The sequence below is a fragment of the Pygocentrus nattereri genome, chromosome 17 (genome assembly GCF_015220715.1).
Source record: "Pygocentrus nattereri isolate fPygNat1 chromosome 17, fPygNat1.pri, whole genome shotgun sequence".
Taxonomy (NCBI): Eukaryota; Metazoa; Chordata; class Actinopteri; order Characiformes; family Serrasalmidae; genus Pygocentrus; species Pygocentrus nattereri.
Window position 1 is genome coordinate 28,857,456 of NC_051227.1, and position 15,479 is coordinate 28,872,934.

General features: G+C 36.6%; 2 protein-coding genes across 2 annotated transcripts; one reads left to right on the forward strand and one right to left on the reverse strand.

Moving 5' to 3' along the window:
* Positions 1 to 8,126: 8,126 nt before the first annotated feature.
* On the forward strand, positions 8,127 to 9,050 carry LOC108413776 (olfactory receptor 142-like). The gene has a single exon (XM_017686437.1). It carries the CDS (start codon positions 8,127 to 8,129, stop codon positions 9,048 to 9,050), a length of 924 nt encoding a protein of 307 aa, XP_017541926.1.
* Positions 9,051 to 11,431: 2,381 nt separating this feature from the next.
* LOC108413775 (olfactory receptor 10A6-like) lies at positions 11,432 to 12,415 on the reverse strand. Its single transcript, XM_017686435.1, has one exon. It carries the CDS (start codon positions 12,413 to 12,415, stop codon positions 11,432 to 11,434), a length of 984 nt encoding a protein of 327 aa, XP_017541924.1.
* Between the last annotated feature and the right edge of the window lie 3,064 nt (positions 12,416 to 15,479).

The window sequence follows — 15,479 nt, forward strand, 5'->3', positions numbered from 1 at the left end:
GGCAGCACTACCATCAGAGCCTTTTTGAGTAGCAATGTCACTCACAAGCTATTTTAATTGCCACATAATTTAATAGCCCCCCGCGACCCTGACGGAGAAGTGGCTTAGATAATGGATGGGTGGATGGATAATTTAATAGTCTTGAAAAACAGACCAATATTGTTAAATGTGTACACAGAGACTACATAAGCAGCATTGTTCACACACTGTAACACTTTACCTTCGTGTCGTCTACATCATACATTGATAACATCTTACATAAACACTCTATAACATCCTCATGAATCTTTAAATCAACATTCATAAAGTATACATAGTTTACATGATATTAATATGAAATGTTATGTAATTTTAAATCAAGTTCCCAATTTTTTCTTTGACAAACTGTATTATTTTTAGTGAAACTCCTCATTTTGAACAGCTGAAATGAAAATGATCTGGCGTTACTACTTTTATCTTTACCACTTTTTCCTAATATCTTCTTTAAAAATGTATCATGCCAGAATGTTAAAAATTGGTTAAATATATAAAAAACACATCTTGTGTCAGGTGCTTTCTATTGATAGGTTGCTGTCTCAAACCCAACCCAACTCATCTTGTCAGAATAGTACTTAGTCTTTTTAGTTTTTTTCAATTAACTCTTTGATTTATATTAAAATTGAACTTGAAAGATTTAGATTTCAAGGTCCCTGATGACCACATGGTGAGCTGTTAGATCCCATTGTTCTGAAGTAAATGCGTCTCATGCATGTCATGACGGCTAAATAGAGTATGCTTAACAAAAATAGCATGTGACATATGCTGTCATGACGTGAGACATTGTGAAGTATAACGTGTTATGGACATGGTTATATCAATGTAATGTAGCAGGTACTGTCGAATAGGTCAAAAACAGAGGCCTGTTCCACCTTAAGTCCGAACATTTCATCCACAATTCATCTTAGCTTCCGCAGGTCTACAGAGGGACATTGTGGGATACACTGTGTCCCAAAATGATGTAATAAAATAACATGTTTGTTACAGGTCATTATGTTTTCAATCTCAAATGTATCACTGGTTCTTCTATCCCAGAGGATCAGTGTGCCCACCACATATCTCAATGGGCAACATTGCACAGACCTTCAAATATAAAAATGGACTATAAACCCTTTAATTGGTCCCACTGGTGAACCCAATACTATGTGGCTACAAATCTACAAATCAAGACAATATTTATTCAAAAAAAATGTTTTTATTCAATTATATGAAAGAGCTTCTGAAACCATGAAAGTCATGGTAAAAACTTATTGAAATACATTTTTATGATAGATGAAACATACATAATGCCAGACTCATAAATGACCTTATTAAATATGTGGTTTTCACAGCATTTGTTGAATGGAACCAAAATTACAAAGTTGTAAAAATTATGCTGGATAATACTATATTTATTTTTATACTATATTACAATATGATGCAATTACCAATTATGCTTTTTAGAAATATGTATTGAGAAGAATAGTTATTTAGAAGACTGAATGCTATGTGTGAGGGCCTGAGTTTATCCTACTACGTCTTCGCATAATGATAGGCATTAATACATTAATATGGACAATCATAAAGTGAGTGTTCATTTTTTTCCATAACCAAAATAATGTCTGATATTCATTTGCTTGCTCAGGCATGTATGACAAGTCTTTCCATTTAAAAGAGATTGAACATTTGTGTTAGAGTAAATAGAAAATGTTGATTAAACAAAAATGTGTAGAAAAGTTTATTTTTGTGTAGCATTTCACCACACAGTACATGATGATCACACACCCTATGATCCTACTCTAGGAAAGAGTGGAACATTTTGCACTTTCTAAAATTCAGATCAGCTAATTTTCTTAAACATGCAAACTGTTAAGGCATTTTTACTGATCAGTGCAGTACAACATTCTTCTACAGGCCTCAAATCCAAACCCAGAACTTTCCATACCCTGGTGTCTGTTTCACCTTGCACAGTAGAATCATGACAGTGGGTAGGGCTCTCTAGAGGCTGTGTGGTGATCACATAGGTGCTAGTTGTAAGAGTAGCTGTACTGCACTACTGAAACCATCGGTTATCATTGTATCACATGTTGTATCAATGATACAACATGGCTCTTGTATTAACAAGGTTGCTCTTCCTCTCTTCTTGTAATCTCTGAGTGGGTCTTCAGGAAGGTTGACAGAATTCTTGTTGGGACAGTAACCTGTGGGCCGATTACTGTGGGCTAACAACAGTGCATTTTTTAAAGTTGGTGGTTACAGACAGCTCTGTCACCAGCAACACACAAACTGTAATCATCACAACTCAAATTTATATTTGTAGTAATTGTAGAAAATCACACCATGCATCATCTAGTGGTACAGATTGTAATTGGTCAGTTAATGAGACTTGTTGAGAAAGTCTGTGGTAGTATGCATTGGGTGCTGGTCAACACAACAGGGAGTATTCATGTGTGAATAATAAAAAGTTGGACATTGCAAAATGCTAATAGGAAGTTACTTCTGGGGCGGCACGGTGGTGTGGTGGGTAGCGCTGTCGCCTCCCGATTCCCCGGCCGGGTGACTGGGGTCCTCTCTGTGTGGAGTTTGCATGTTCTCCCCGTGTCTGTGTGGGTTTCCTCCGGTTTCCTCCCACAGTCCAAAGACATGCAGTCAGGCCAATTGGACAAAAATGCTAATTTTTGCTATGCTAAATTACCCCTAGGTGTGAGTGTGTGAGTGAATGTCTGTGTCTGTCTGTCTGCCCTGCGATGGACTGGCGACCTGTCCAGGGTGTATCCTGCCTTCCGCCCGAAGACTGCTGGGATAGGCTCCAGCATCCCCCCGCGACCCTGACGGAGAAGCGGCTTAGAAAATGGATGGGTGGATGGAAGTTACTTCTGTACCACTCTGGCCCTGGGCCAAGTGGTCTAGATTTATTAATACTTAAAGTTTATTAATACTTTTAAAGTTTAAAACAATCTTTGCTGGCAAAAGTTGGAACATATATAAAGCATTGTAACTTAGTTGTGAGGCAAAAGTAAACGAAGTGGAATAACCTTCAGCTTCACATCAGGGTCATTTAATTACCCTGCCAAGGCCTGTTAAAAATGATAATGCCCATATACTGTACCCTATATCCATTGGTATCATTCCTGCATATACTCTATATCAACTTCATGTTGCATCCTCAGTCATCGTGAAGCTCATTGGTATTAAATTATTAATTGATATTAAATTAAGGCTTCAAATTTTGGGTAACATTATTTTGAGTGGTTCTTTGTCGATTTTATATGTCCATTTTGTTCAAAATTTTCTTTTGCATAAATGAAATCAGTTCAGATGCTATGGTTTCAAATGAAATGATTAAATTAATTGTTGCCACATGGCAACAGCATTAGCCACTGGAATTGCAGTTAGAATAGTAAACAATGGGAACAAATAAACACTTGACACAGTGGACACTGCCACAATTTTACAATTTGATTGATTTCATTTTAGATCAAGCTTACATTACAAAACTACCAAATATTAGAAACTGTTCAGTGTAATGCATTGGTTTATTTACATCGAGCCTCATTCACCAAGAAATTACTTCTTAAAACCCACTTACGCAGTTTTCATGATGATTCTGACATTCACCAATGTTTTTTTTTTATTTGGGATATGTTCTTAGGTAAGCACAGAATCTGCACATGCTCAAGATCACAAAGGTCTGAACAGTTTGATGGTTTACGAACAAGTCATGAATTTGATAGACTTTTTCTTAAGACCTTCAAGAACAAATTAAAAAAGCGGAAGATATGGGAAGATATTGGAGAATGAGGCCCATTTTATGTGTGACAGTTTGCACGTCCATTGTCACATGCTACTGCCATATGGCAACAAGATGCAATATAACAGCCCCCCATTATCTTTTAATGTGTTAAGTGTAAAATTTCTTTAGTGATTTCATAAGAAAGAATCCTCAAAGATGTGACAGTTTAGCTATTATTCTAAAATTGAAGGGATAACTGGAATACATTGGCATAGGAATGTTAGCAGCCACTAAGCTTTTGCGAAGTCTGATGTAATGTTAACATAACAAAATATTATGTGAATTACTTTATGTATATCAAGTGAACTGATAGTGGTCTGCAAACACAAGGCCTGGCAAAGTGGATGACACTGACTTAATGAGAGACTGTGGCCTCTCTGAAACATGCCCTTGGGATGTCATTCAGCTCTGATAAACATGTTTGTTACACACCACAAGTCCAGTTTAAAGCCCATCAAAGCACTTTCAGTCATTTGTCCTGGGGAACTGTCCCTTAGTGAGTGAGGGGACCAGGGGACAGGAATCAGTTCTTCAATATGGGAGTATGGCTCATATAATTATGTCCCAGTGGTTATGTAGTCAAGTAAATCCTCACTGTTTTTCTTGAGTTGTGTCAAGATATCATTTTAAAAAGATAATGGGATGAAATAACATGTAATATTTAGTATTTAATTACTTATTACTGTCTCTATGTATTGTAAACTGATTAGAAAATGTAATATTTTTTCTTTAGACAAAACTACAACAGAGGAAAAACACATCTGTCATTTCTCACTAAAAAACAGGTCATTAGTCCACTAAGGCTTATTATTCCCCAACTGTCCAACTGTTCTTTAAGGCACTAAGGCTTACAATTCCCCAAAGAGTCTAACTGTTCTTTAACTTCAATAACACATTAATTACAGCACAATTCCTCAGTGGCCAGAGCAAGGACACAAGGCTTAGCTTGATGAAGCCAGAGGGAAATATTTGTAACGTAAACTGCCCATTAGTTTGTAATGATAAATTATTCTCTCTTGGCCAAGAGGAAGCAAAATATTATTGCACTTACCTAAATGACACAAAAGAAATTGCAAAACAGAAAAATGAGTTAGAATTACACACCTCAGTGAAGACAAACTGATAATTGCCTGTCATTCATTTTTGTGAACATCTTTTTATTGTTTTGTTTACATATAGATGACAATGATTAAGTTTGATTTGAAATTTAATAGGTCCTCTGCATCTTTGTGAAAAACAAACACATCTTCATAAAAACAGCCCTTGCCTTGTACTACCTTATGTAGATGGATTTCCCATTTCTGTGTGCCAACAACTTCCACTACAACTGGGTAGAGAGGCCTAATGCCATAATCAAGCAACACTATTTTTCATCTGTGAAATGATTTGAGTGAAAGTAGTCTCCTCTTTTTTTATATACTTTGATACGTAAGATGAAATAATGCATTTTAAAAAGTGAGAGTTACACAAAGCTAAACACAAAGCAGAACAGGTCTACAAAACATAATGAAATAAAACACAAAAAAGTAATTAGTAAATAATGTAAATGACAAAATATAATTTGAGCTTTCATCGTTTGAAAGTAAAAATTAACCTAAATTTTTACTTAAGTACACTCAACGAAGAATGAACTTCAAGTCATGAAATTTCCAGACATGAAATTACCAAGCACACTTTTCACAGTGATGTGAACATGTTGTAGAGCTGAAGTTATAAAGATATACTGATAATCTTTAACAGCCTTGAAAGTGCTTGTGGCAATGGTGCTTTCAAATTTAGCATTTTGACTTTTAAATTAAAATGTATCTTTAAAAGTGTAATGCATTGGTTTACTAACATGGGCCTCATTCACCAAGAAAGTCCTTAAAACCCACTTACGCAATTTCCATGATGATTCTGATTTCATCCATGTTTTTTATTTATTTGGGATATGTTCTTAGGTAAGCACAGAATCTACACATACTCAAGATCACAAAGGCCTGAACAGTTTGGTGGTTCAAGAACATGTCATGAATCTGATGAAGACTTTTTCTTAGGACCTTCTCAAGAACAAATTAAATAAAAAACCCATTTTATGCATTTCAGATTGCAGGTCCATTGTCACATGATACTGTCATATGGCAACAAGATGCAACATAACCCCCCCCACCAAAATATCCATCCATCCATCCATCCATCCATTTTCTAAGCCGCTTCTCCGTCAGGGTCGCGGGGGGATGCTGGAGCCAATCCCAGCAGTCTTCGGGCGGAAGGCAGGATACACCCTGGACAGGTCACCAGTCCATCGCAGGGCAGACACACAGACACAGACAGTCACTCACACCTAGGGGCAATTTAGCATCTCCAATTGGCCTGACTGCATGTCTTTGGACTGTGGGAGGAAACCGGAGGAAACCCACGCAGACACGGGGAGAACATGCAAACTCCACACAGAGAGGACCCTGGCCGCCCAACCGGGGAATCGAATCCAGGCCCTCCTCGCTGTGAGGCGACAGCGCTACCCACCACGCCACCATGCCGCCCCACCAAAATATCATTTCTCAAAAATGTTTTAATTTATTATTACTGTTTACACACAGCACGGTGGCGTGGTGGGTAGTGCTGTCGCCTCACAGCAAGGAGGGCCTGGGTTCGATTCCCCGGCCGGGTGACTGGGGTCCTCTCTGTGTGGAGTTTGCATGTTCTCCCCATGTCTGCCTTGGTTTCCTCCGGGTTCTCTGGTTTCCTCCCATAGTCCAAAGACGTGCAGTCAGGCCGATTGGACATGCTACATTGCCCCTAGGTGTGAGTGTCTGTCTGTCTGCCCTGCGATGGACTGGCGACCTGTCCAGGGTGTATCCTGCCTTCCGCCTGATGACCGCTGGGATAGGCTCCAGCACCCCCCCGCGACCCTGACGGAGAATTGGCTTAGAGGATGGATGGATGGATGTTATTAACACAGTTTTCATTAACACTGTTAATAAAAATAACAATAGTAGACTTCAAGAATAAAGTTGTACTATTTCAAGAAAAAAAGTCATAGAATTATGATATCAATGTGGCATCAACACCAGCCTGTTATTAGTGTAAGAAACGGCTGAAGTGGCTGTGCAGGAACTGTGTTTATTTAGAATAAAGAGCCAAATGGACTTGGAGGAACCTGTCTGTCTGCGTTGTTGAAGGGGAATCGCAGGCAGTGCTCATCTACGTGGCTATCGGGGGCTACATCTCCATAACATTCAAAGAGGGCATGAAGTTTCACAGACAATGAAAAAGATAATCAAAATGATCGATCCACAAAGAGACAGCATTGAGTGGGACTCTGGCGTCAGTACAGCAACCGAGACCCCAATGTGTTATGGCAGCCCCCTACAGTTAGCCCACTTTATCCTTCAAATATTACGACTTTTTCTTGAAATATTACTTTTTTTCTCCAAAAATATTATGACTTTATTCTCAAAGGCTACTGTTTTTATTTTTATTAACAGTGGCCCTAAAATGCCATCATAGTCCTGCTCTGGCCAGGAAAAAAACAGTAAATGGAGAAATCACTGGACAGCTTGCACCTGTCACTGATGATTTCCATCTCTTTCCCACTCTATAAATACAGATGATCCCTCGATTCAGCAGCACAGCATCGCTTCCTACTGAACTGAGTTTTTGTGAGATGGTTATTGCTAATCTGTTATTTGCCTTGCAGTTCTGGTTAGTATAAGCAATTACAATGCTGTCTGATGTTAATGAATTTCAATTTGATTGCTTTGGTAACTTTTGAATTATTGAAAGTGAAATGTTCAGATATGAAGAAATACATTGTTTGAAGTGATGCAATGTCAAGGTCTTCAAAGATTTTTTTTGGCATTACTGCTTTTAATTTTCTGATGATATTTTAATACAGTTTTCTCATACATAAATCAGTTTGTTGCAGTGTCTATAGTGCAAGGTCTATATTTTGTGGAACACTGAGAATGAATACTTTCATTGGAGCAGATCTTAGAGTCAGTACACTCTTTAAATCAATTGTGTTCATTTCCAACTAATCATTTATGTTTCTGTCTTTCTAAATCAGTGCCATTCCTCCTTTTTCACATCTTCAGAACTCTCAGCTGTCGGCTATTGATATAATCTCCTTTGGAAAATCCCACTGCTTTCACTACATTTATCTAGCCACTAAAAAGGTCATCACTTTGGAAGAAGAGACTATAAAGCATGCATGTGCAGTTCACTCTTTCATGAGAACCTTTTTGAAGTAAGAAGTCCTTAATTTGACTATTACTCTCCCTGCATAAAACATACCTTTTTCGTCTCAATCATCTGATTCTTATCTTCACAAAGGATTATGGCAAACTCAACACAGTTCATGACTATTATACTGACTGCCTACATTGATATCGGACAAATAAAGTACCTATTTTTCACTCTGTTGATGCTCTTATATATAGCAATTATTTTTGTAAATTCCTTACTAATTGGATTGATCTGTGTTGACAGATCACTGCATGAACCCATGTATATTTTTCTCTGTAGTTTGTTTGTAAATGAATTATATGGAAGTGCTGGACTTTTCCCTGCAATTTTAACCAATATCTTAGCCAAGTCTCATGAAATTGCAGTTATTTACTGTTATGTGCAAATATTTTCTCTCTACACATATGCATCGGTGGAATTTGGCAATTTAGCAATTATGTCTTATGACAGGTATATAGCTATCTGTTACCCTTTCCAATACAGCAGCATAATGACTCAGAGTAGGGTGTGTATACTAATTGTGTTGGTATGGCTGATATCTTTTTTCAAAGTTGGCATCAATTTTATAGTGAATTCACACTTGAAATTCTGTGGAAATGTCATAGAGAAAGTATGGTGTGACAACTACCTACTTATTAAACTTGCATGCTCAGACACCACAGTGAGTAACATCTATGGCATCTTTGGAGCCATCTTCTCTATAATATTTCCTTTCATGTTGATATCGTATTCATACATCAAAATTTGGAGAGTCTGCTTAAAATCCTCTGCAGAAACTACACAAAAAGCCCTAAGCACATGCACACCACACCTTGCTTCGCTGTTAAATTTCTCTCTTGGCTGTTCATTTGAGGTCTTTTCGAGTAGATTTGATAAGATATATATGCCTCCTGTGTTGCGAGTGATCATTTCAGTTTACTTTGTGATGTGCCCACCACTTTTGAATCCTATTATGTATGGCATGAGGATGTCTAAGATAAAGAAAGCTTTTATGAAAAAGACTGTGGTGAAGTAGAAATGTTTGAACCATTTGTCATGTAGTTTGTTTCATAATGTGTATGTATTTGTTTTATAATACATAGTTATAAAGGATACAAAATCTTGGGGCATGTTTGTCACTGTGTTATATCACATCGTTTTAACTGTAATTCTGTACGTGTATGGGAACTGAGATGACCAAATGAAAGTGAAGTGTTTTCCTGTTCTAGGTTGATACAGAATTTCAGCTGCTCAAAACAACAACTCATTTGGTGTATTTTTTATTTAAACAATTCAAGATACAACTGATCGAACTATGTGCTTCACCCACAAATGCACAACAAGAACACTGAAGGTAAAATCCTTCACAATGCGATAAATTAAGCATGGAGTTTTGATTCACTACATAATGTTGAGGCTCCAGATTGTTGCTGGAGTTAATCAAAACTAAGCAAGTTGGAAATGATACATTTACCACCATGCTCACATTAACTCAGCAGGACCTTTATAATGCTTGTCCAACATCACGATAGCTGTGATAAAAGTCATTAATTAGAAAAGTTGTTATTACACTATTGGATCAAGTTTTTATAGACAATGCCTAGAAAATACTGTCCTTCAGTATTTGTGAAGGAGGGCAGAAAAAGGCAGCAATTCCTTTCAAGAAACTAGTTGAACAGTTGCATAAAAGTGGCCTGCATGAAAGAAGTAATTACTTATGAAACATTTGCCAGAAAGAATTACAGCAACCCATTATTAGGCAATACCAACCCTGTAGTGAAGTATGCTGGGGTTAACATCATGCATCGTGGGGATGCTTTTTATCAAGTATCTTGTTAAAATGCAACAGATGGAGGTAAATACAGAGAAACGGTAATAGAAACTGATTGTCTGCAAAGAGCCTAAGGCTTAGAAGAAATTCACCTTTTGAGGGCCAGTATCTCAAAAAACAAAGAGCTAAAAGTCCAAAAATGGCCCAGTCTGTGTACTAATCTCAGTCCTCTTGAAATTATGTGACATTATTTAACAGCCAGGCTGAATTATTCAGAGAAGTGTGCATTAAAACTTTAGACTTGCCGGTGGGTCCTGGACATTTATGGAGTTAAAAGACTACGACTATCTTAAATAACCAGCTAAGCTGCCAAGATGAATGGTAAAGAAATAACTTACTGAATAGTGTGCAAAACTGATACACACTTACCCCAAAAGACTTAAAGTTGTTATTGCAGAAAAAGGTGGCTTTACCTTGTGCACATATGCCTGACATTTGAATATTTATGTACATTTGTCAGTTTTTGATATTCATTAATATATCTATAAACAAATATTTGTCAAATTTTGTCAAACTTAGTGTAGTTAAATTTTAGTGACAGATTAGTGTAAGAATTTGTCACCTAAAAAGTGGTTTGAGTAATTTTGGAAGGCACTGTTTACACCTGTTTGCTTTTGGATTTTACAGAATCTTGCTTGTGTAAATAAAACGTTTCCCCATGCTCATAATGTAGGCCTGTGCTCTAATCCTATCTGCCTGCACTGACTCTTAGATTAGCCCCTATAGCAGTGCTCAGCACTTTGATGCTACCATGTCCCATTTACTATAGTTACATTAATGCCTTTATTTTCCACATTTGTTCCTAGGCAGCAGGAATATGTAGGTTTAAGACAGCAATTTTGGTTACTTAGTGTCTGTATTATCCTATTATCCTCCTACCCATCTTGATATCTTCTACTACAAGTGGCCTACCATTTCTTTTCTATCCTCCAGTCTGAATAATAACTTTTCTTCTGTGAATGAATTTAGCACATCTGGTCAATTCAACTCAAACTTCAAGCAAACATATATTACCCAACCATTGGATTCTTTTGATTTAGCCTATTTAATATGAACATCAAGGATCATGACATATTTGAACACAAATGGTCTGTACTTGATATACCATCTGATTAATCATTTATGCTTCTGTGAATAAACATTATAAACATGTAAATGGATTACATTCAAGATATAAGCACACATTAAGGTTCTTGATTCAAGTTATGGGATTCAGCCATGAGAAAAGGAGAAAAAAAGATTTTACATGTCTGCTCTCTTGTGTAGGTTTTGCTAAGCATTTTTGCTGTTACTGTTGTAAATATTGTTATTTCCAATATGTGGTAGGAATGTGCAGCTATTGTAAGTAATGAGTTTCAAGGCAAAAAATTTAACATAATTACTATTTCCCTGTGAGAGGGACCATTTCTGGCTTTATACTTACACACACACACACACACACACACACACTCGTACATATCTGTCTCACTAAGGGTAATACTGATACCCTGATATCCCAAGAATGTGAACTACATGCTCCAAAAATGCTTTGATCAGCACAGTAAAAAAAAAATAATAAAAAAATAAGTAAAATAATTAAGACCTTCCTAATTCAAACAGCTAAAGGCTGATTTTTTAATATTGTCTTCAGATTTCAAATGAAATTCAAAAGCAAAAATTCTTTTCTGCAGACTTTTTCTGAGACTTTTGATAATGCTTTCAGTTCTCATCCCATATATAAGTGGGTGCAGGAGAGGCGGAATCAGAATAAAATGAATAGACATGAAAACATTAAGCTCTTTTGGAAGGTAGTTACTAAATCGGTTATAAATCACAGAGAAAAGGCTGGCTGATGAAAAATTAATAAATGTGATTAGATGGGGGGCACAGGTTTTTAGAGCTTTCTTCTTGGCATTTGCTGATGCTTTCAAACTAACAAATAATATTCTTACATATGACATAATGACCAATGCCAGAGGAAAAACAACAAAAAATACTACCCCAACCAAACCATACAGGTCTACAAGTGCACTTTTCAAACAGGCCAGACTGACTACTGCAAGGTTATCACAGAACAGCTTGTTTATAGTGTACCTGCACAGAGGTAACATTGAAGTAAAATATAACTGTACAGCTAAAAACCACATAGGAAAAATGTACACAGCACCTATCAGCAGCCTAACTTTAGCCGGTGTCATTATGTTATGATATTGCAGTGGTTTACAAATAGAGACATACCTATCATATGCCATAACTGTTAAAATCCCATATGCACAACTTGCATAAAAATTGATAAAGAATACTTGCAACAGACAGTTATTATAGGAGATGTTTTTCATATTATTCACAAGATTGCTCATGATGTTAGGCAGAACAGCAGAACTTCCAATCAGTCCATTCATTGCCAGGTTGAATAAAAATATGTACATAGGCTTGTGTAGGCTTGTATCATAGTAGATCAACAGCATCAAAATTATATTGGCAAACATTGTTGCAAGATAGGTCACCAACGTGACAAAGAAAACTCCAAAATTGAGTGGTCCAGGTGCTCCATAGGCCATAAAAATGAGAGTTATGTTCAAATTTAGCATATTTATTGTTCCTGTTCAAAAGAAAAGACAGGATACATTATAAAATGCCAGCACTGATCAGATAAATTAATCTCAGAAAAACATAACATTTTAAGCTTTAGGAAATGATCAACCAATCAGTGTTAATAAACAGAATGAGAGTTACATCACAGAGCATACCTTGAATTATTTAAGAACTTGTCATCACTAAGCTTCAGCTTTGTGAGCTGTTGATCAGAATTCATTTATATAGCTTAAGCTGTGAGACATTTCTGCATGGAAGCCATGGAGTTTTCCCTCTGGTATTAATTAAAAAGTCTTCTTATTTGTCATTTTGGAGAAACATGGCCCAAGTTCAAAAACACATAAACACATAATGTAACCTGTTAAAATAAAATTTTAATATTTGTCTAAATTCATTGAAGTGCACATTCAAATGTAAAAAATGTTCTTTGAATGTCTACAGCTACCTCTGCATCAACTTCTATTATATATCTGCTAGTTAGTTCCATATGATTATGGAAGCATCAGTATTAAAATGAAAATGAAAATGAAAACGTAATTTGTAAAACAGCAATGCATTTATATGTTTGCATTTAAATTTTCCACTCATAAATGCAATGTTGAGCTCAAAATGAAAATTCAAATTTAATACTGCAATTTTAATTTGCCATTTGGTGCACTAGTGCTGACTTTAAATTTACACAAAGATCTAGATGCATCATGGGTGGCTTTATGTAAGTTAAATTGTATTTTCAGAACTGCATATTTATGCTTAATGTGAAGATGCAATGACTGTGTCAAAATTATAATTAAAATGTGATTTTTCTAATATGTATTTTCATTGTGTAATCAAAGAGAACACCAAGCTACAAAGTAAACCAGATTGCACTTTCATATTCATGGTCTTCACGACCTGTCGATCATCCCATCAGGGCGGGGCCAACAGTACGCTTGGCAGAAAGGGCTTTATCCAAAAATATGGAAGCTGAAAAATGTATATATTAGCAGATGAGGTGAAGAAGAGAGGCACTTAATGTTAATGATGCTTAATGTCTTTATACACCATCTAAGTTTTGCATAGGGACCCAGTCATGTTGAAACAGCAAAGGACTTTCGCCAGAGTGTTGTCACGAAGTTAAAATGTGTTTGTTTGCTGTAGAATTAAGATTACCCTTCACTGCAACTAAGAGGCCTAACTCAAACCCTAAAAAAAACTGCAATAATACAGACCATTATCCCTCCTCCACCAAACTTTACTGCTGGCACCATGTATTCTGATAGGTAGCAATCTTCTGGCATCTGCCGAACCCTGATTTGAGTTATATCACTTCAGCCAGTACTTGACATTGCACATAATGATCTTAGCCTTGTGTACAGCTGCTCAGCCTTGGAAACCCATTTCATGAAGCTTACATCATGTAGTACAATGCAATAGAGGATACGCGTTTTGTTTTTTTTTTACACTTGAATACTGTAAAATTTAAATGTGAATCACAATTTGCAGACATGAACTTAACTCATTATCTCTCTATTCTTCACTCAAACAGTAAGTATTAACAAACAAAATCTCTGAGGATCAGCACACAGTCATGGCCAATTTAGCAGTTCTAGAAAACCTCAGTGCTGCATTTTCACATAAAAGAATATTCTATATCAATTTTGTAATTGGGAATTATCAGTTGCTCAGGGGCTTGTTGAATGCTTTCCTTTTATTGACTCATATCTCATTCCTTTTATTGACTTATTTAATATAAACTGTAATTATATTATGGTAAATTAGGATGTTATTTGCAAATTATATACAAACAAGGGACTAGTGTTTGTTTCAACACAGTTCAAACTAATTACTCAATTGTGTTCAAATGACCCCTTGTTTTGATGTCCTACAACAGTTTCATGCATCAGATGTGTAGGTGATCATGCGTCATTCTATGCTCGAATCTCCTTTTGATGAATAAGGGATAAAATATGTAAACACAAAGAAGGATGTTTTCATAAAACTGGACACTTCATAAAAACACAAAACATTATCGTTAATATGAAGCACAGTGGAGGAAGTGTAATGTTGGGGGCTGTTTTGCTGCATCAGGGCCTGGATCAGTGCATTCCAGTTGGATAATGAAATTTCACAGCTGAATATTAGAGCATCTGTTTGCAATCTGACAGCCAAACAGTACTGGATGTTGCACTGACAATGATCCAAAACACAGGAGTACATTAACAGCAGAGCGGCTAAAATAGAAGGCATTTCTTATTTTAGAGTGGGATGAGTGTGAACAGATTTATTAAACATATCTCTAAATTATTATTACTATTAAACACCTCTAAAATGTGCAGGTCCTAATGTGGCACTGGAGCTACAGAGAGCCAAGACTGATGCAACTTGAGGAGCTAGCCCTGGAGTGACCCAAGCCAAGACCACAAGTGGGTGGTGACATGTTCTAATGCAGGTGGGTCTGTGCAGGTGGGTCCTCTGACACAGGAGTAACCATACATTTAGGACAGGGAAGCATCAAAGCATCTTGAGCTGGTGCCTCTTCAACAGACTGCAAGGGAAACCAAATTCCTCACCAGCTAATCTAAATGATGATTCAGCTATCATGCTATGTCTTTGCCATTCCATGTCATTCAACACATATTAATGCATGCTAAATGTTGCTGTTGAGTCTGACCTCTCATTCTTCCAATAGCGCCGTCATTGCACTGGCCTCTTTTAATGGGCTCATTAAATGAATTATAGATACACTCCTGCTTCAGTTTTTGGATTAGGTTCAATAAATATTTGCCTTTGATCTTTGACTAGTAAGCCATCAAGGGTTTTTGCCTTCCTCTGTTTTTGCAGTGAATAAATTACAGGCCCATGTTTGCGGTGTCTGCCTGCTTTCTGACTATTCCAGTCTATATTCATAACAGCTAAATAAGTATCAATAAAATATACTCACTTTACTACTTTCCTACTTTGCCTGGGTTCTGTGACTTCAAGTCTGGACTAATGGATCACACTAAAAATATAGAGATATTGTCCCATCTGATCTGATGTCTGTCTTTGTAACATTGGCAGTGCTTAATCTTAGACATTATA

Excerpts from the sequence above, each read along its gene's own strand:
- LOC108413775 (XM_017686435.1), bottom strand. The coding sequence starts at position 12,415 with ATGCTAAATTTGAACATAACTCTCATTTTTATGGCCTATGGAGCACCT.
- LOC108413776 (XM_017686437.1), top strand. The coding sequence starts at position 8,127 with ATGGCAAACTCAACACAGTTCATGACTATTATACTGACTGCCTACATT.